This window comes from Drosophila miranda, chromosome XR (genome assembly GCF_003369915.1).
Source record: "Drosophila miranda strain MSH22 chromosome XR, D.miranda_PacBio2.1, whole genome shotgun sequence".
Lineage (NCBI taxonomy): Eukaryota > Metazoa > Arthropoda > Insecta > Diptera > Drosophilidae > Drosophila > Drosophila miranda.
Genome location: NC_046674.1, coordinates 3,670,342 through 3,690,143, shown reverse-complemented (window position 1 = coordinate 3,690,143; position 19,802 = coordinate 3,670,342). Strand labels below are relative to the sequence as shown.

At 42.4% G+C, this 19,802-nt stretch overlaps 2 protein-coding genes across 2 annotated transcripts; one reads left to right on the top strand and one right to left on the bottom strand.

Annotated features, from left to right (window-relative positions):
• Positions 1–2,152: 2,152 nt before the first annotated feature.
• On the top strand, positions 2,153–7,660 carry LOC108153455 (myrosinase 1). Its single transcript, XM_017283475.2, has 4 exons — positions 2,153–2,365; positions 3,023–3,224; positions 5,415–6,308; positions 6,976–7,660. The coding sequence occupies exons 1-4, from the start codon at positions 2,325–2,327 to the stop codon at positions 7,468–7,470; spliced, it is 1,632 nt and encodes a 543-aa protein (XP_017138964.1). The 5' UTR covers positions 2,153–2,324; the 3' UTR covers positions 7,471–7,660.
• Positions 7,661–9,317: 1,657 nt separating this feature from the next.
• Positions 9,318–13,594, bottom strand: LOC117186492 (salivary glue protein Sgs-3-like). The gene is made up of 3 exons (XM_033387373.1): positions 13,420–13,594; positions 9,637–10,496; positions 9,318–9,569 (listed from the first exon to the last, which is right to left on the bottom strand). Exons 1-3 carry the CDS (start codon positions 13,592–13,594, stop codon positions 9,318–9,320), a joined length of 1,287 nt encoding a protein of 428 aa, XP_033243264.1.
• Between the last annotated feature and the right edge of the window lie 6,208 nt (positions 13,595–19,802).

Sequence of the window (19,802 nt, the reverse complement as noted above, 5' to 3'; positions counted from 1 at the left end):
GCTACGTAGCAACTACATTGAGATGTAAAACTAAATTTAAATTTAAAAAAAAAATTACAAACTTAACCTTTTTTTTATAGAAGCAATAGATCAGGAAAACATAAAAATACCTAAACAGTATCTTCCATCTCTGAAGCAACTTCAAAAAGGGCGCCAAATTCAAATGAATACCAGAAAAGGTTCAATTCTCCCTAGCCTATGGAATAATTACAAATATTCCTCCAACCGCAAAAGCAAATAAATCAAGAACGGAAATAGTCATGTTTCAAATACCAGTTTCCTTGCGGGGGTTTTTCTTTTCCCCTGGGTTTTTGGTCGGGTTTCGGTTTCCAGACAGATGCGATGCGATGCGTTGATGCGTATTCAAAGTGCCCCCACAACATCTTGGGGATTTTTACACTTGAAGCCTGCCAGTGATTCACACAATTGACCCACTCCAGTCCACGTGAGCGAGAAATGCAAAAATCAAACCACACAAAAATAATTAATGATTATGAGCCAAAACCGGTTCAATGCGTTTCATCGTGCTGCTAGAAAACACCGAAACTTGGTTCTGCTCGAAAAATGAATCATGTAAATGAAGTGAAAGATAATATGAGAACGAGAGTCTGTCTATCTGTCTGTCTTGGAGAGTTTTAATTATTTTCCAAAGCATTTCCGTCTGTAAATTTGTATTTTTAATCGTAAAATGTGGTAATTGCTGTGGTAATTTTATGTATTGCTTTCAGTGCGGTCCAGTTCTGAACCTCTTAGGAGCAGCAGTAGCACCTGAACACCTGGTATGGTGACACTCCCTCGTAACGCTGGAACGTATTGCGTATATAGTATATACGACTTTCAGTTCCATTCGCATCGGATCATTTCAGTCCGCGTTCTTTCGTTTAGCACATATTTGGCTTAAAATATCATAAACGTTGAACTGGATCCGGGGCTTCGGGTCGTATGAAACGATTGCGGATATGAAAAATGGTTATTGTAAGGCAAAACAGTCATTGTTCTATTTTTTTGAGGGCATTCCCCAAGATCCGAACGAGTTTTTGGTTTTGGTGGCTTTCGATTCTGATGGCAGATCCAATCAAAGTTTTTTCGTGTAACTGACGTTTATAACTGGAAAGTTTGCTATCTGTTATTTTCGATCTAATTATACTATATGATTTCTATCGCTTCTTTGCTTCCCCCTTGTAGGAACTCTCTCCTTATCATTGTTCTGGGAAAGACAGTCGCCTAGCGTATCTTGTTGTTTGTACTTCCACTTGTATTTAAACAGACATCGATTGTAGAAATTTAATTGAAAAGACTCTTGAAAGAAAGTATGTGCTCGTAACAGTGGAATAGTTCCGCCCTATACTTATAAATAAAAGCGATTTTCGACTTGTTTACGGCCTAATCGTGCCCTTTGTGGCCATATTTTATGGTTCATTGGGTACAATCGGTATTGGGATTGGAATTTATCATTATCCAGCGGTTGATTGCTACAAATTTGAATACTTTTTGCCAAGACATGATTCCCAATGCGTGATATACTCGTATGTGCTCGTATATAGGTGCGCGTCATAAGAAGGGGAATTCTTCTCGCGGCAAAAAGTTCCATCTGTCATAAGTTCGTACTTAACCGGTAAAAGCCAAAAAAACAAAACAGAGATCTTAACAACACCAAGGTGAATAACAGATAAGGTAAGGCTTCGACAACGAGTGCTCTAAACGATAAAATATCATCTGCATCCTCACGCATATCGATCTCATAATTGGTTATCAATGAAGATTGATCAGATAATAATAAAGAAGTAGGTGGGGTATTTATTATTACTTAGTAATTGAAAATCATTACAGATTTAATTCTATGGGTACTATTTATGACGATCCCAAGGAATATGAAGGTCTGAAATTGTGTCCATTTGCATTCCTCACCCCACCCGAAATGCACCCTGATTGCAACACCTGCTAAGCCTCTCCAAGAGATAGGAATAGAAAGAGGGAAAGATGGAGAGTGGGAGAGTAAGAACACGTCTATGACTGGTACGCACGCTGACGTTAACGCCGCCACTCGGACAGCCAGCCGCTGCCGCCGCTGCTGCTGCTGCTGCTGAGGCCTCGAAACCGCTCCGCAGCCGTACGCTTTATAACGCTAGGACTTAAAGCGACCAGCGTTCATTTGCCAACGTTTACGTTTTGTGATCGGGCTCAAAACGCTCGCGAGAAAACTCGCACAAGACGCGCGAAAAGTTTGAAACGGAACGAAAAAGTTTAAGGCCGCCTAAAACGCCCAAAGTTTTCGTTCAATAACAAAAAAAATACCTAGTTTCGTGTCTAAGGATATAAGAAAAATGTTTAAAATTTGTTTGCCTGCAGTTGTGTTAATTGCCTCGTAAGTGTGCAATAAAATGGTGGAAAACTATGGAAAAAATCAAAGAAAAACGAAAAGAAAATAAGCGATAAAAGTCGCAAGGGAACACTTCAAAAATTTGGCAAAGACTAGCGACAAAAGCAGCTCAAGAAACGCGTAGCATTTTAAGAAACAATAAAAACAGTAGTTAAATTTAAAATACTTCATAACCAAAATCGTTCTAAAAATACTTTGACATTAATTTAAATAAATACGAAACAACCCAACGACACAAAGCGCACGTAAAACCAGAGAAAACTAACGACAAAAACAGCTATAGAAACGCGTGAAATAACAGACATGAAATAAGAAACAAGCGACAAAAACAGCTACCAGACAAAAACAGCATTTGGAGTGCCTTGAGCTGCCAAAACTCCCCAAAAACTTGGCCTAAAGAAAGCCCCGAAATTGGATTAATTTGGGGAAGACCTTGGGCAGATCGATCGATCAGTAATTGTTGTAGATATCACTAGATCATACGTATAAATTTAAACAAACTCCAAAAAGTTCACAAAAATTGTCGTAATATTTGCCAACGTTTTGAATGTCATTTGATTAGCGGGAGATTCGCGAGGGGCAGAAGATAATCAAACAATATAATATTGATTAACACTTTGGCATATCGTTTTTTTTCTGCAGATGTCTGGGGAGTCCAGTGAGCAACAATCGCCGCTTCCCCAATGACTTTCTCTGGGGCGTTGGCTCCTCCTCGTATCAGATCGAGGGAGGATGGAATGCGGACGACAAGGGTGAATCCATCTGGGACTTTCTCACCCACACACATCCCGAGAAGATAGTCGATGGTTCGAGTGCTGATATCACTGCGGATAGCTATCATCAGGTAAGCAGACAGCACACAGCAGACCCAATCCCCAATCGAGTGGAATCACCATTTGAGTGGAAGTTATGCAAAGAGTTCAAGATCTTTTGAGTAAACAAGCAGCCAGGCAGACAGACGGTGCAAACCGCTGAGGTAATCGCGTGGAAAATATATGACCACATTACAGTCGATGCACTTTGATGTCGGTTCCGATGTTAGGATTTATGGATAATTACTTGCGAGTTTGAACAGAACGATTTAGAAGAGAGTCTTCTCTCATTTAAGGGTACGGCATGGTCCTAACCTTCAAGTGTATTAGGTCAAAGGATCTCTTTAAAGACAAGTCCTAAAGTACTTCATTAAAATATCAGTAATCAGAGATCTATGATAGCTTTATTTCAAACAGAAATATGATCACTAACAGATCCAGAGGCTTAAAACTTGATTACTTCTTAGGATTGGATTACGAACACATCAATCTATTAGATATTTATCTCTTCAATAGACCCTTCTCTGACTGAAGTTTAAGAACGCTACCAGAGATCTTCTTCGATCTCTAGCCTCTGCCCCCAATAACTTTTAAAGCCAAGATCATTTGGCAATTATGTTTAATGGCATGACTTGAAGCAATTACAGTATAAATATTAAGCATATTAAGTAGCCATACAACATATTGATACGCGAATGCGAATACGATTAAGAGTACGAGCAGGGGTACTGGGGTAATGCGTACAAGTGTGGACATGCGATGCCACCACTGGCACGGCACTCATAGTAGCCTCCAATTACAAACTAATTTGCATAGTTCATGCCACAAATCTTCAAGCAGAGACTTCCATAAATCATGAATGATCATGGTTGGGGCCAGCAGCACCACCTGTTTGATAACCACTTCTACGGGTAGTAGATGCCATGCCTCTACAGGTGACATGATCAACTTGTCTACCATCTGTCGCTTTCAGCGCCTAGGCTTTAACGCCATGATTAATCGCTCTTCATTTATTTATAATTTATTAATTAATTAATGATCTGACACTGCCAAAGGGCAGACTTTAAGGGCGTGCCGGTGACTAAATGCTAAACGGAACTCGGGTACTGCCGTAGATTCCATTCAGATTCAGATTAGTGGAATATCTTTTTATTCTTATTAGTATTTATTGTGGATACTTTGCATATAGATCTGGAATAACCTGCTGTGAGTAGATCTGTTCTTCGGTAGTATGACCTTTGAGAGCTGTTTGTTATCTATGCAAAAAAGGCTTCAATGGCTGCACAGCTGACCCATTTTCAAGATAAATATTTTTATAATGTCGATAAAGATACGTCTCAAGATAAGGTTTTGTGTCTATAGAGTCAGATCTTTCTTTCTCCTATTTGTTGATATTTAAGATGTTAAAAAGTCTTTAAACTTGAAGGAACGTTAAATGCTTAGAGAAGAGATCTTTTAGGTGCTTTCCTTCTATGGAAAATATTGTTCTCAATCGATGTTTAAGTTATCTTTATCAAAGTTTAAGCTGGCAAATGTTTAGTTTATCTTCTAGTAGAAGAAGTGCTTATATATCGATATCTCATAGTTATATTAATCTAAATCTACATCTAATTTAGTTGCTATCCTTCTGTAGTTGCTCCTCTTTTCTCTCCCTCCCCCAAGAAATTATTTAAAAGGAATTTGCATTGAAATATTTGCCATAATTTAGATATAATTTATCGATTAGCATGTGTTGGAGTATTTGTACGTATACTCGTACATTAATTGTGTCATAATTCGCCACCTAATGCCAATCAATAGAGAGACTCGGAGACAGCCTCAACTACGAACTACAGGTGTTAGGCAGCCCCTGAATGTGGCAGCATGTGGCAGTGTCAGTGGCAGGTGGTTGTCCATCTAGTTATTCATACGAATACGAGTACGAGTACGAGTACGAGTACAAGTATTGTTGTCAGACGGCTTGATAAATGAATCAAATGTTGGAACAACCATACAACGCTAAACGCCCCTTCCTTCCCAACGATCGCATTACAGTCTAGAAGTAGAAGTATCTGCCCCCGAATCGTTCTCAATGTCCAAAGTCATACGACAATTAGCCCGAAGCCATGTCCAAAGTCATAGCCCCCCGAGAACCGGAGGCCGCCGCAACGATGGAATGTCTCTCTGCCTTCCAACTGGTTTCCAAATTTTTAACCATTTTTCGTTGCTCTCTTGTTTTGCAGTGGCGCCGCGATGTCCAAATGGCCAAAGAACTCCATGTGGGGACGTACCGTTTTTCGTTGTCATGGCCACGAATAATGCCTGGCGGATATATGAATCACGTGAGCACCGCCGGCATCAAGTACTACTCCAATTTGATAGATGAACTCCTGCGGTACAACATCACTCCCATGGTGACGATCTATCACTGGGAGCTGCCGCAGCGGCTGCAGGAGCTGGGTGGATGGACCAATCCGGAGATCATTCCCCTGTTCAAGGACTACGCCCGACTGGTGATGGAGATGTATGGGGATCGAGTGAAGATGTGGACCACCATCAATGAGCCCTGGCACGTATGTGAGCACGGCTATGGTGCGGATTACATGGCACCATCATTCAATTATCCGGGGATTCCCGCCTACCTGTGTGGTCACAATCTGCTCAAGGCCCACGCGGAGGTAGTGCACATGTACCGGGATCTCTTCCAGCAGCGGCAGAAGGGACGCATTGGCATCACCCTGGACACTTCGTGGCCAGAGCCAAAGAATGCCGATTCCGCCGAGGATCGCGAGGCCTCCGAGCGTGCCATGCAGTTCTATGTGGGTTGGTTCGGTCACCCCATCTTCTCGAAGCATGGAAACTATCCGAAAGTGATGATCGAACGCATCCGCAATCTCAGCAAAGAGCAGGGCTTCGGTGTCCGCTCCCGCCTGCCAGAGTTCACGCAAGAGGAAATCCGCCGCATCCGTGGTACAGCCGACTTCTTCGGCATTAACTCCTACACGAGTAATCTCGTCACGAGTAATGGTCACAATAACACAGGAAAGTTCCCAGTGCCTTCGTTCAATCACGACATGGGCGTGGTGGAGAGTCAGGAGGGTGTCGATTGGCCCGGTTCGGGTTCTGTTTGGCTAAAGGTAAGTTTTAGTTCATTACTGAAGGCATTCCTTACCGAATCTATGTAGATAAATATGTTCATGTGTTCGTTTAGGCCTCAAATCTGATAGAAGGATTTCTACCTAAATTGGAACTTTCATTCGAATGCCCGTGTCTTTCACATTTTCAAAGATAAAGCTCTTAAATTTCATAGATCAATTTATTTATAGTAATTCTTTCCAAATTAAAATTTGTACAATATTATAAATTAAATTCTAACTTTACTTACGACTGGATACTTATGAAGATACATCACTCTAAATTAGAAGATTAATTTATCATACTTATTTCCACCTAAATTCCAAGTTTCATTAGGATTATATACTTCTTAGAACCATAAAACCCAGGCCTTAGTAAGTATCTATCAGTCGTTAAACTTCTCTAAACTTAGAAAAGTAATTTTTTGTGGATTAGTTGAGCAAATTGATTGTTCTCTCTGGAGATGAGAACCCCCTTGTGGCCGCAGGGTCTGGGGATGAGGTAATTAACTGGGGGAGAAGTGAGGTTTGCGGCTTGAGGCTCGAGGGTGACTTATCCCATTTGCAGTTTGAATTATGGTCTAAGGAATCAAATGGGGGGTTGGCTCTGACACAGGTGGTTCAACGAACTCTACTAACATGTGGCTTCCATTTCTATTTATCTTTCTAGGCGTATCCCAAGGGCATGTACAACCTGCTCAAGTGGATTCACCGCGAGTACAATGCACCCGAAATAATTGTCACTGAGAATGGCGTGAGCGATCGTGGGGGCTTGGATGATTATGCCCGTGTAGACTACTACAATTCGTATCTAGATGCCATTCTAAATGCCATCGAGGATGGTGTTAATATTAGTGGCTACATTGCCTGGAGCCTGATGGACAGCTACGAGTGGAAGGCTGGCTTTACGGAGAAGTTCGGGCTCTATCATGTGGATTTTACATCGCCGAAGCGCACGCGTACGCCCAAGATTTCAGCGCGAGTATTTGCCCAGATCTGCAAGACGAATGAGATCGACTGGAGCTACCGGCCGACACTCGATGATCAGCAATTGGTGGCCTTGGCGCAGTTACCCGCTGAAGAATTAGATCCTCGATCGAGTGGAGCCTCTAATATTGTAGGCTGGAGTCTGCTTTCCATCGTTCTGTTGACTTTTCTCAGATGAGAGAAGTAGAGAGAGAAAAAGAGGGTGTAGAGTGTAGTGGAGGCTTGCCATGTATTTTTTTTTTGCTACTCGTAGCCCCTAAGTCTTTTCTAAACGTTTTTTTTGTTGCTACTCGTAGTCCCTAAGTTTTGTCTAAAAGTTTAATATAATCTACTTATATGTATAAAAACTCTAATTTGTACTTAAACTTAAAGACTCAAAACCTGAATAAAACATTTTGTGATATTAAAAAAGATAACCTTGTGGAGGGTTTTTGTATTGATGGAAGAACTAAACTTCCATTCACTTCCAAAGTCATTCAAATGTTAAGCAGATCAACAGATCTGTATAGATCGTTGTGACATTTACATCTAGTAGGAACCCAAACCGAGCCAAGCCGAACCGAACCAATTCCTTGAGCTGTCTGTGATGTTGATATTTCCGCAAGTAAATCCACACAATGGAACCAATGATCCGAGATCCAATGATCTTTTTAGAGCACAATGAGCCCCGATGCCTGAGAGATCTCCCTCTGTTTATTATATCACCATTATCATGGGATGTGGTAGAGGTTCATTTAGAGGCAGCAGTAGCAGCTGGTTGATAATTGTAGGGGTCTAGTCTAGTGGTTCCAGCATGAATCTGAATATTAAAATCCCTAGTAATCACCCTGATTATCTCATTTGCTTATGCATATAACATGATCACAGAATAGCAATAGTAATAGTATCTTTCTCACAATATCCGCTTCTCGAACCTCTAAACAGAAACGGAATTGAAAGTTGGCTTAACTTATGTCTAGAATATACAGGTATATATATCGTGTTCAGAACCAGTTACCTTTCATTTTGGGTAATGCTTTTTTCCTTAATTATACTTATTTTTTATGCATTTACTTGGATTTATTGTTTCGGTTCAGCAGTGCCTTCCAGTCGTCACACGAAATGTCTTGAATAAATTAAACTTTTGTGTAGTGCTTTTGTAGGAAACATTTCACGACCATGTCGGTTCAGGGGAGGAGGCTCATACACACTCCACTCCAGTCTAGTCTCCAGTCTATAGAGTTGCCTCTGCACCTGTTTGAGTCACGAGCCCCAGTGCCAGGGCATTCATAATTTATCAGCCATCGTCTGGGGAGATCTGAACACTGATGCTTACGGCTCGTATCTCTAGAAATTTAAAGTTCTTTAAACTTTCGAGAGCCTCTCCAAAGTCATAAACCATTCTAACACCAAATAGCGTCATAAATTTGATTAACTATGATTGATGATTGCCTAATGAGTGAACAAAAGTCAATCAAATCTATGAGAATATAAAATAATAATAATAAACAGATCCGTTTCAGCATTGGAAACCCCTCTGACACTGCCGACACTGCCACTGTCCACTGTTTTAAGTGCAATTCCCTTAAAAAAAACTCTACAAATAATGTTATAACTTTGCGAAAACAACAAACAAACAAACACAAGGGGGTGTTGACTTCTGGAGTTGAAAGTTCCGATGTTTTTTTTCCTGAGGTTTCTGTTTATTTGCTGATGTAATTTCTACAGGGCATTGCATCAGCCAAAGTTTTGAGTTGAGTTTCCCCCAGCACGAACTTTGCGAAATTGCAATGCGGGAAATGATGAATGTGTTGTGTTTGTTCTTGGAAAAAGGTCAGAGCGTGATTCGAACAGAGAAATCCAGAATAAACATATAGACATCCATAGGTAGATTACAGATATCTATCGCTTAGTTTTCATTTGGCTCCGATTTCCAAAAAAAGCTTGGAAATCCACCAAAGGGACTCGGCAATTGTGGCAAAGAAGGAAAAGCGGGTAATGAAACTTCTGGTAATGAAACCTGTGGCAATTCAACTTTGGTTAAGTTTACCTTTGGCAATAGCGGCAATAGAAGCGGAAGAGGAAATGGTAGAGGCAGAGGCAACGCAAATGGTGGAACAGGAAGCGCTGGGAGAGGAGGAAGTTCTGGCAGAGGAGGAAGCGCTGGCAGCGGAAGGAGCGGCCAGCCAGGATCATAAGAATCATGATAATGAACGTGATGGTGCTTATGGATGTCATGTTGGCCCCTAGGAGTAGTAGAAGTTGATGGTCTCGTGGTTGGTCGTAACGTTGTCGGATCTGTGGGGAGCCCAGATGTTGTCGTCGGCGTTGTTTTTTCGGTTGTTGTTTTCGGAGTTGTCTTCACTGTTGTAGTCTTCACTGTAGTTGTTTTTGGAGTTGTCGGCTTGGGAGTTGTCTCTACTGTTGTAGTCTTCACTGTTGTTGTTTTCGGAGTTGTCGGCATGGGAGTTGTCTTTACTGTTGTAGTCTTCACTGTTGTTGTTTTCGGAGTTGTCGGCATGGGAGTTGTCTTTACTGTTGTAGTCTTCACTGTAGTTGTTTTTGGAGTTGTCGGCTTAGGAGTTGTCTTTACTGTTGTAGTCTTCACAGTAGTTGTTTTCGGAGTTGTCGGCTTAGGAGTTGTCTTTACTGTTGAAGTCTTCACTGTAGTTGTTTTCGGAGTTGTCGGCTTGGGAGTTGTCTTTACTGTTGTAGTCTTCACTGTAGTTGTTTTCGGAGTTGTCGGCTCTGCAGTCGTCTTTACCGTTGTAGTCTTAACGGTTGTCGTTTTCAGAGTTGTCGGTTTAGGAGTCGTCTTTACTGTTGTAGTCTTCACTGTAGTTGTTTTCGGAGTTGTCGGCTCTGGAGTCGTCTTTACTGTTGTAGTCTTAACGGTGGTTGTTTTCGGAGTTGTCGGTTTAGGAGTCGTCTTTACTGTTGTAGTCTTCACTGTAGTTGTTTTCGGAGTTGTCGGCTCAGGTGTTGTCTTTACCGTTGTAGTCTTAACGGTGGTTGTTTTCGGAGTTGTCGGTTCAGGAGTCGTCTTTACTGTTGTAGTCTCCACGGTTGTTGTTGTCGGTGTTGTCGGTTCAGGAGTTGTCTTTGCTGTTGTAGGAGCCAGTGGGCATCCCGGCAGGAAAGGTTCGAGGGCACAATAGAATGGATATGTTATGCCAGCCGTGTCCGTCTCGTCAACGATTTGCCTAGCGCCACTTCCTTCCCGATCTGCATGGGCAGCACAGTGCAGGGCAAGAAAAAGCAAACTTCTCAGGATATTCTATATTTGCGAAAGGAAAGGAGGGGATATATAGTGTCGTTATGCGAGGGATTCCTGACTTACCATTGGGACGGTTTCAGAGAAACGATTTATTTCTTGAGCTCAAGCCGAGTGCTTATATAGGAAGTGCCATGGGAGTTGGTATGTCATTTCTCTGATAAGCTCTGTCTATGGTTCAAGATTAAGGTTCAACAAAGGTTGAATGGAGCCATACATGCCTTTAAGATTAGTTTTTAAGACGTCTGTGCAACTAAAATTCCATAAAGGAAAGGTATTTCCGTAAGTGAAGAAAGCTCAGCTTTCCCAGGGCATTGTTTTCTTATCAATGAGGCACCAAAACGTTTTTTCCAGCTATAGATTTTACGTTTATGTACTTTGGAAGCGCAATGATTTCCTGTAATATTCACTCATTCCCTCAGAATAAAGAACAAAAATAAAGAAGAGACTAATTGCTCATTCAAAATCAAACTATCTTTCGGTCATCACAGGACTGCTTATGGCCACACTTTCTACCTAAAATACAAGAAACAGTAGAAAATGAATTATCGAGGAGATGCCTGGAGGACGAAGAGACACCGTAATACTGAGAGACCATTTGGGAGCACATTCTGAATGTTGTTGAAATTTTAATTTGAAGATCAGGAGAGATCAGAGATTATTCATTCATTCATTCAATAATTATATAATGATCAACTCCGCGGTGGCTGTCTTGGCTAAGGCTGAAATCAATAAAAAAATGATGTTGCCTACTTTTGCTACGGAAAATAAATGGCGCCACTAATGGCGGCAATAAATGGAACCTGAAATATTCGATATCAGTCTTTTATTTAAGTATGGAATGGTATCGATCCCAGGTCATCTCTGAGGCGCGGAGTTCAAATGTGAACTATTTTAGCTTTCTGTACTGATTTTCTGCCTGTGATTGGAAGAAAATTCCTCATTTCATAGTATGTTTAACAAAGATCAAGGATGAAGGATATTTTTTTCATTATATGAAACTTGTTTGCTATGCTATTTGTGGGCCGAGTTGGGTGTGCTGTGATCTCATGATCAGATACTCTCCCAGGATCATGAGGCATCCAGCCTAATGATCGGCAGCCAAAATCTCAATTACGGTAAAGGTACGAGTATATTCCATTCATAGTTAATAGATCTACCATTACCCTTTTCCCTCAAACTCATAGATTAACAAATTTGTGGTTCAATATGCCTTGTCACGTTGTAGTTTCGTGGCAAACACGTGCTTGATGAGATCTTCAGCCTTTTTTCTCCCGATTCCACACTCCCATACGCATCAATGAGCCCAGGATTAACCCGCTGTGCCATTTATCAAACAATTCATAGAGCTCATTGCACTTATTGAAAATTAATACGGCTTTAAATCCCACAACAGTGCAGAAATCAGCACACATGCTCCCGGCTTCCCACTCCCATATATCCACCCCTCTCTCTCTCACTCTCTCCATCTCTGTTCCTTCTCTAACGATAATCCCGCGAACAAGGCATTTAGAGCAGACAGAGGGGGATATAAACTCAGCAGACATCTGTCTGTGGATGAAAAAAAGGATTAAATAACAATATGCGATTGCTAAATTTGATCAGAAATCAGCAAAAGATTTATGGCTGTGCAAAGTAGGTACCTTTCACCTAAAGCTCCACTTCCCCTTAGAATCAATATATTTCTGGTATTTCCCATCATCAGATTTCATATACTTTCCTTTTAATTGAGAAAAATTACATTTCAATAGCAACAAATCAAGCAAATGGAAATCAAATGAATAATGTGTACACGGATTTCTGTGGCCCTGTGGTTAATTCGATTAAGATTTCTACAACAACACTAAAACACAATTTCAGGGAATGCGGGTAAACGAATCGGAATAGCCTTCGAATGCTGGAGAGGCCATTTAGATGATATATGTATGTATGTATATCCTGAATACTCGGAGAGGTCCTCAAAGGGAGGCTCCTTCGACTGTTTTCTTGATTGGATTAATTATAGCCCCTCCTTCCCGTATATCACACTGCAATTACAAGCAGCCAACAAATGATTTAACCCTTTCTGAAATCAATATTAAATTACATCATATTCCAATAGAAATTTCATAAAAATGCTGCGCACTGATTGAAACATCGTTGCCCTCATCGTTGGGTTCTGTGCAACATCAGCCATTCCTCCCTTCCGTTCCCCATGCCACTTGCCACATGTCATGAGAGTCCATTCCCCCATTGCCTCAAGAGTAGATTAAGTTTGGCGATAAAGTATCATTGAATCCATTGAATATTTTGTGCTTTTTGTGGGGTCGATAGTTCTATGGAATGAACCATCATTCCCCCTCTTACGAACTCCCCCTGGTGACGTTTAGTAATTGGCTACGAGAACAAAAGCTTAAGGAGGCACCCTCATCGCATTAGAAATGCAACTGTTCGGCATGGAAATGGTTTATAGAGCCCCCCATTGAATGAGATAAAGTTTTCACATAAATCTTTCATTTAAATCATGGGAATATGTGTATCGGAAATGATCCTTTAGATCTGCGTACCCCTTATAATTACAGTACTGCCAGAAATCAGAAAGGAACTCTAGAAAGGAACTCCCTATCGTCAGCTGTGGTCCAAGCCATAAATTAGCCAGAAAATATTGTTCGGGAATGAAAGGTGTGAAAGGTAAAAGAAAGGGATGGTTTCCCTTCAGGTTCTCCCTTCCCGTTGCGTAGTACGTGTCAAGATCGGCAGCTGAAAAACCATTTCTTCGAATCAAAATCTTACTCCTTAAAGTTAGGGTTCAATGTCCTCTCTCGTTCCATGGCTTTCTCTGCCTCTCCGTCTCCGTCCCCGTCTCTGTTTAAGCTATAATGACAAACCAATTACCAGTAAAAGACCTGGAACTTGGACATGGACTTGCATGGTCTTTTTGGGGCACGTAGTCCAGGCAGTGGCAGGCGTTGTGCGGCCTGCCATCATGATTGCGCAACAAATTGGACAAACGACGCATGTCACCCCTTTTAAGGATGGAAAACACAGTTAGAGCCATCACACAGGCCATATTTGAGACAGTGACAAATGTTTGAAACTCAAATGCAATGAGGACGAGATATTGTGCGTGAGGCTCTAATGTTTATGCGTTTGGAGATTACCAGAACTCTGCACGTCAGGGAAACTATGAAGAGAAGTTCAAGCTTACTCTGGGGATTTTTTGAGGGTTTTCCTCTCAAGTTTAGCCTTGAGTACTAGCTATATTGTAATTATCTTGAACTTTATGAATTGAATGTGTTTTAAAGGCTGTTCATTCCGGATTTTCTGAACGTATCTTCTTGCTCAAATCTCAATCATTATGTCCGCATAAACTCTCCATTTGATGGCGTGCGCTACTGTACTCGGGGTTCGGTTGTTTTCAATCCACCACCAAATGCAGGAGGCTGCTGCTGCCACAGCTACTCCCGAATGGGATGACAACCCTGGACTCTGGTCTGATCCAAGCGACAACTGTGGCGCCTGCGCAGCTGCTGCTGCTCTCGCACTCCTACCTCTCCAAATCTAGGGAGCACGACGCACTCCATCTGTCTGTCTCCTTCTCTACGGGTATTATGTGTCGCCTCTTTGTCTGTAATTTCACGCAATGGAGAGCGAGCGGGATGTCTAGTGTGTGTGTGTGTGCGTGTGTATGTAACTGCTTATTGATCGATCGACTCGATATCGAATTTTTATTGTTGTTTGTCATTCCAGAATGCGCCACCATCAAGCAGAAGCAGCAGCAGCAGCAGAAACGGCAACAAAAGGGGCGAAGGAGGGCGGCGAAGGATGGGTATGGGATGGGATGGGATGGGATGGGTCATTGTTCCAAGGGTTTTTCTGCTTTTACTTCATTCCGGGGGTTGCTTCTCCTTTAGTGCAATTGCAGTTTTAATGTTACTCATTGCGGAGGGTAGCTTTTTGGATCAACCCTTAGCTACTACCATTTCGATTATCATCGCCTGGGAAATAGGCAGCAATTTACTCTAGACTCTAGAGTCCGGGACTCGGGTTTCATTTTTGTGGACTGCACATCTTCTCACCATTAGCAAAATGTTCCCTTATTTGTATTACTTTTTGTAAATTTTGATTCCAAAGGGAAAACCACATCAAGTTCATTGATTTTTTGCATGTTTTTCCACACTTAACTGCTATTGTAGCTTATCCAGAGATTTGTTTTGAAGATTTATTGGACTTAAGAGCGAGAGTTGTGGCAGGAAGGGCTCACAGATGAGAAATGTGAGCGAAAATCTAACCAAAAGAAGCTTTAGATGGGATCTGAATGGGGAAGATATTACATCTGAAATTTCCCTCCCATTTACACCCAAATTTGTTTAGTTTTCACTCTCCTCTCGTCTGCAATAAACGCATTTCATGATCATGTAACCCATTTAGATAAACGATCGCCTCATTTGTAACCCAATGCCCATGCGGTGATTATCACCCACTGACGATCTCACGCACCCTCTGACCACCGGAGAGAACCAGAGAGGGCTGGAGAGAGAGTCCGTCCTACATGCAATGGTTAATTGTTTTCTCCTTTCGCTGGCACTGCTGCATTTATGAGGCAAAAGAACCGCCCACTGGGACATCTAGTGTTAATTTATGGCACACCTAAAGGTACACACACCTCGTGGCTTATACGAATACATATATATCACAATGATGTATCGTTAGAACAGGCAACATATCACACGAGGCAGCTGCCAGAGCGCAGCCCAAGTCAAGCTTTTGTTCAGACCTGGGCTTACATAAAATACAGAAAGACGAACGACTGGTTGAAGCGGGTCTATTGTACTGACATTATTAGATTCGCATCGCTGGCCATATTAATAGTTGTTGCCCATGTTCGTAGTGCAACACAGACAGAAACACACAGAATGAATGAATGGTTCATTGAGCACCAGGGGCCCACAGAGGCCCACAGAATGCAACTGTCATTAACAGGAGCGGATGCAGTACCTATGTATCTCCATTTCTCTCGCTCAGATCCGTCCGTGTATCACCGTTTACGTTTGACATTCAAATTTGGTCAAAATGTCATGGGGTTCTGGGCTAACGCTTGCTCCGAAGTCTGGGCCCCAGAGTTTACAGCCGGAAATTCTAATTGTTGTTGAGGTTACACATTACAAAAACATACCTAAAAAAGATAGAAAAAACAGTGGTTTCAGAGCGGGGGGAACGGAGCACTATATTCTCAGGACTTACCTGTACTCCAATTGCAAACTGCAACTGAGAGCAGACTCTCAGTTATTCGCTCTCTCTCTCTCTGGGGACTGGAAATGCAAACAAACATTACATTACTCCATTCCAGGATCGACAACCTGCAGGCGGGAGGCAGGCAGGCACGGCCTGGCCTGGGTGGCAGGGTGGATATCGATTTTTAGTGGCAATTGCAGTTGCCACGGGCAGCCGCATGCCCCATACCTCCATGCCACGTCCCTGCCGTTGGGGTAGTCTCTAGTCTCAAGTTCGTCTGCCAATTATTTGCCGCTTATTAGGAGGAGTCCCCGGGAAGAGGCCGAGCAGCAGCAGCAGCAGCAGCAGCTGGTGCTGGTTGGTGGTGGTGGTGTTGGCAGCACGTGACTACTGCGTTGCGTTGTCCATTGTTTGCATTTTGCATATAGTACCGTGCCGTACCCCATAGTACTCCCAGCCCAGCTCAGCTCAGGGTGGTTACCCCTACTGGACTGCGTGTGGCATGACTTTGACGGGCAGCAAGATACACACACAGCAAACTCAAGTGTTGCTTTAATGTTTGGGCCATTTACATGAAGTGGAAGGAAGCCACCCCCGAGAGTAAATCAGAGCCAAAGCCACACACAGCAGGCAGGCAGGCAGCAGGCAGCAGGCGTTGACCAGAGACCAGGGCCCGCGCTTAAGCTCTTTTGTGGGCCCCGTTGGGTGGTGGCGGTGGTGGTGTTGCTGCAAACCCGTTCTTAATCCTTTCAAACGTAAAATGCAAAGCCAACTGCGGTCGTCGGCGAATTTTCCAGCGAAAAACAAGGGGTGGCCGACCGGTCAGGGCCAGATTTGTTCTTCCACCAAGCCGTATCATTGCAAATTTTCAAATAAACTGTTGAAAATCTCACACTTTTTGTCAGCGCGCTGCAGCGCTGAAAAAAGCGCAAAAAACAGCAGTTCTATCATGCCATCCCGCTTTGGCATGTGCAAAGACATGTGTATCCATGTTTTTTTATTGGTTATGTTTTTGTCTTCTCTTTGGTTTCCATCTTTCCGCCTGTCGAGTCCCTGTAATTAAATTGTTTTAACTATTCAATATCACAATCCAGCACAGTACTAATAGGGCGGTCAAGTATTAGGTTAAGGACCGGCGCACTTACATTTCCCTTAACACGTTTAATCTTTTCGCGGGACAATGTGTGCCGACAAAAGAAAAGGCGCGCGCGGCTTAGAGTTCAATTACATAATGTATTTGCTAAAGCACACTAATTGATTATTCCAAATGCGTTGAATACGTTTTATACACCACTTTTTAAAAAAACTACATAAAATTACACGCGCCACAAAGTTCTGCAGATCAAACGACTAAAAGGAGGAATGTGCCAAGTGCACTGGTGCCATCCCGCTCTTGCATCAACTTTTCGTTTCTTTTTCTTCCCACCTTCTTCTTTTTCTGCGCGGCGCGAACGACTTTCACGTGTTTCGAGAATATATTGGTTAAACTACAATTAAAAACACAAATTAAATGAAATATTTTGAGAACCCAATAATTTCAACCCTTTACCGTTCGATTAAGAAAGTTAATCACTGAATTCTGAACGTTTATAACAATTTTGTGCCAAAACGAAAAAAAACGCCGGCCAATTTCTGGAAAACGGATGAAGTGAAACTCGCACTTTGGTTAATGTTCATCGCAACGTGTTTAGATTTAGATTTGTTTGTCCTCCAGTGACGGATAACAATAGTTTTAACGAAAATCGTTCGTTTCATACAAGAACAGCAACAGTAAGAAAAGCGGTAAATTTAAGCAAATCACATGAGTGCATTGGGCGTGGGTATGTGTGTGTGTGTGTGTAAGCTGAAGCAGTAGAAAACGCGTGTGCCATGTGCTTTGATCATGTCATTTTTGCAATTTGTACATATATTTTTGTTTGGCTGTTGTGTTGTTTATCTTCATTAATAACCCATATCGATTCGTGTATGAGTTTTGTTTATGCCATCGGCTTCGGTGCAAGTGCGTGGGAAACCACAATTACTAAATGGACAATTTGCCTCATGTGTAAATTGGTATGTTGATATCAATATTTTTTAATGATTTACATACATATGTAATTATCCAGTGCAGGAGACACAAAGAGGCAAATTGTTGGCTATTTCTCCCTACCGTGCCCCCTTTACCCACAGAAGAGCATCATCAGTAACAAGGTATAGTAAACATAAGGTGGAGGCTGCCCTGCTCTCAAAACTCCCTGTCCCTTGCGGCTCTACCTTCTATTTGATACACCTTGATCATCAGTAGCTGCTCATTGAGTGAAGTGTGTGTGTGTGTGTGTGTGTGTGTGTGGGGGGGGGGGTGAAAAGGAGACGCAACCCCACAGCAGAGGGCTTCTCCGTCTTTCTTCACGCTTGCATGGACACGAAAAGCGAATGCTACCGACTGCGACGTCAACTGTCAGAAATCAATGCAGTTATCCTCTGCAGCAGCAGCAGCAGCGGAGAAAACAACAAAAGCCACCATTAGGCGCTTTGTTATTCCGTTTGTTTTGTTTGTCATTGTAGCAGTTCGGTGTATGTGTGTTATTGTTTGTCTGTGCTGTTGTCCCTGTCCCACCCATGGACATGGATATGGTGTAGGCAATTTTCGGGCGCGCTTGCAAGCTCCCACGGGGATGCAATGTCAACGACAAGAACAGCAAAGCGAAACGAGGATGTAATAAAAACAAAGAAGAGACACAGGAAAAATGGCACTGAAATCGAATTTACAGCCTTGTCAATGCATTCGCATTGCCTCCACCCTCCCGGGGGACACGCCCATAACAGAATGTTATTGCAATCTAAATGGTTTTAACCATATTTCCGTTATTTGTTTGCAGGATTTTCGCATTCAGGTTGCCTGGCAACCCTGGGCAAACACTGTGCAACCTGCAATCAGTTTTAATTAAGTTACAAGTACCACCGCCCGAAGGAGAAGGAAACCAGCAAACAAACATTCCATTCCATTCGTTTTCGTACGACTACGAGTCCGAGTACGAGTATTCCTGGTAAGCTACAAATGAACTCTTCCGAGAATCAAATTTCATGCCCCTCCACTGTCTGTGCAACAATAAAAAAGTGCACTCTCTCCCCAGACGGGTCTTGGTATGAGGAGATCGGGTTAGGCAGTGCAGTGGCGTGGCGTGGAGTGGGGGGCGATGACGAGTGTAAAACACTCTAAAAACCAGACCTGAATCCATTGTACGTACAGTTCTATCTCTGCTTTTTTGTTGCTTTTTATTTGTTGCTTGTATTTTTATTGTTTTCCCTGTTGTTGCTTCTAGTTTTTTATGCTGCTGCTGCTGGCTCTGGGGCGCTGGGGCTCTCTATCATTGCATTTCATTTAAGCTGTTGGATGATACCCTGCTCGAAAGGGGTATAATTCTTAGCATCAATCGTTGCCGGGAAGAAGGAATTTTACTTTCATTTTGGACTGGAATAATTGGCTTCATCTTTTCATAAGTTTCTGGCTATAAGGAAGAAAATCTCTTTCTACATACATCTAGGGTATGCGAGTATTCTCTGCTAAGCGGGCTCTTCTGGACTGTTTCTACTTTCATTCCAGCAGCAGAACAATGATAATAATAAAAGCCGTCGGTCGTCCCTGGTCTTGCAACGGATGCACTCAAGCGGCGCAAACTGTTGCTCTCCGTCCAGGTTGGGGGCCAAACCATCGTCATCGTAAGAATAGTAGTCATTGCTCTCTCTCTCTCTCACTCTCTTGTTTCTTTCTTCCTCAGTTAATTGTAAAAACTGCACTCGTACTGTTCTCCTTCGTTATTTGTGGCTGCAACAGCACCAGCAACAACAGGCAACATGCAACAGGCAACATCTCCCAGCGGCCATCGGTGGCAGATAGGAAACTAGAATACGAGCTTAATGAAGTTTTATGCGTTTCTAATGTTCAGCCAATTTGTTTCGATCTTCTTTAGTTCGTTGGTTCCTCGGTTCTTTGGGTCTCTTTCTCCTCTTTCGATTCGATGATATTTCAATTGTAGATAGATTTATTTATTCTTTTCTGAAGC

Coding starts and splice junctions, on each gene's coding strand:
- LOC108153455 (XM_017283475.2), top strand. CDS start 2,325: ATGTTTAAAATTTGTTTGCCTGCAGTTGTGTTAATTGCCTC. Junction 3,225..5,414: donor CTGCGGATAGCTATCATCAG/GTAAGCAGACAG, acceptor CTTGTTTTGCAG/TGGCGCCGCGATGTCCAAAT. Junction 6,309..6,975: donor CGGGTTCTGTTTGGCTAAAG/GTAAGTTTTAGT, acceptor TTATCTTTCTAG/GCGTATCCCAAGGGCATGTA.
- LOC117186492 (XM_033387373.1), bottom strand. CDS start 13,594: ATGGCCTGTGTGATGGCTCTAACTGTGTTTTCCATCCTTAAAAGGGGT. Junction 10,497..13,419: donor AAGTTCCAGGTCTTTTACTG/GTAATTGGTTTG, acceptor CTGCCCATGCAG/ATCGGGAAGGAAGTGGCGCT. Junction 9,570..9,636: donor CTACAGTGAAGACTACAACA/GTGAAGACAACT, acceptor GGCTCCCCACAG/ATCCGACAACGTTACGACCA.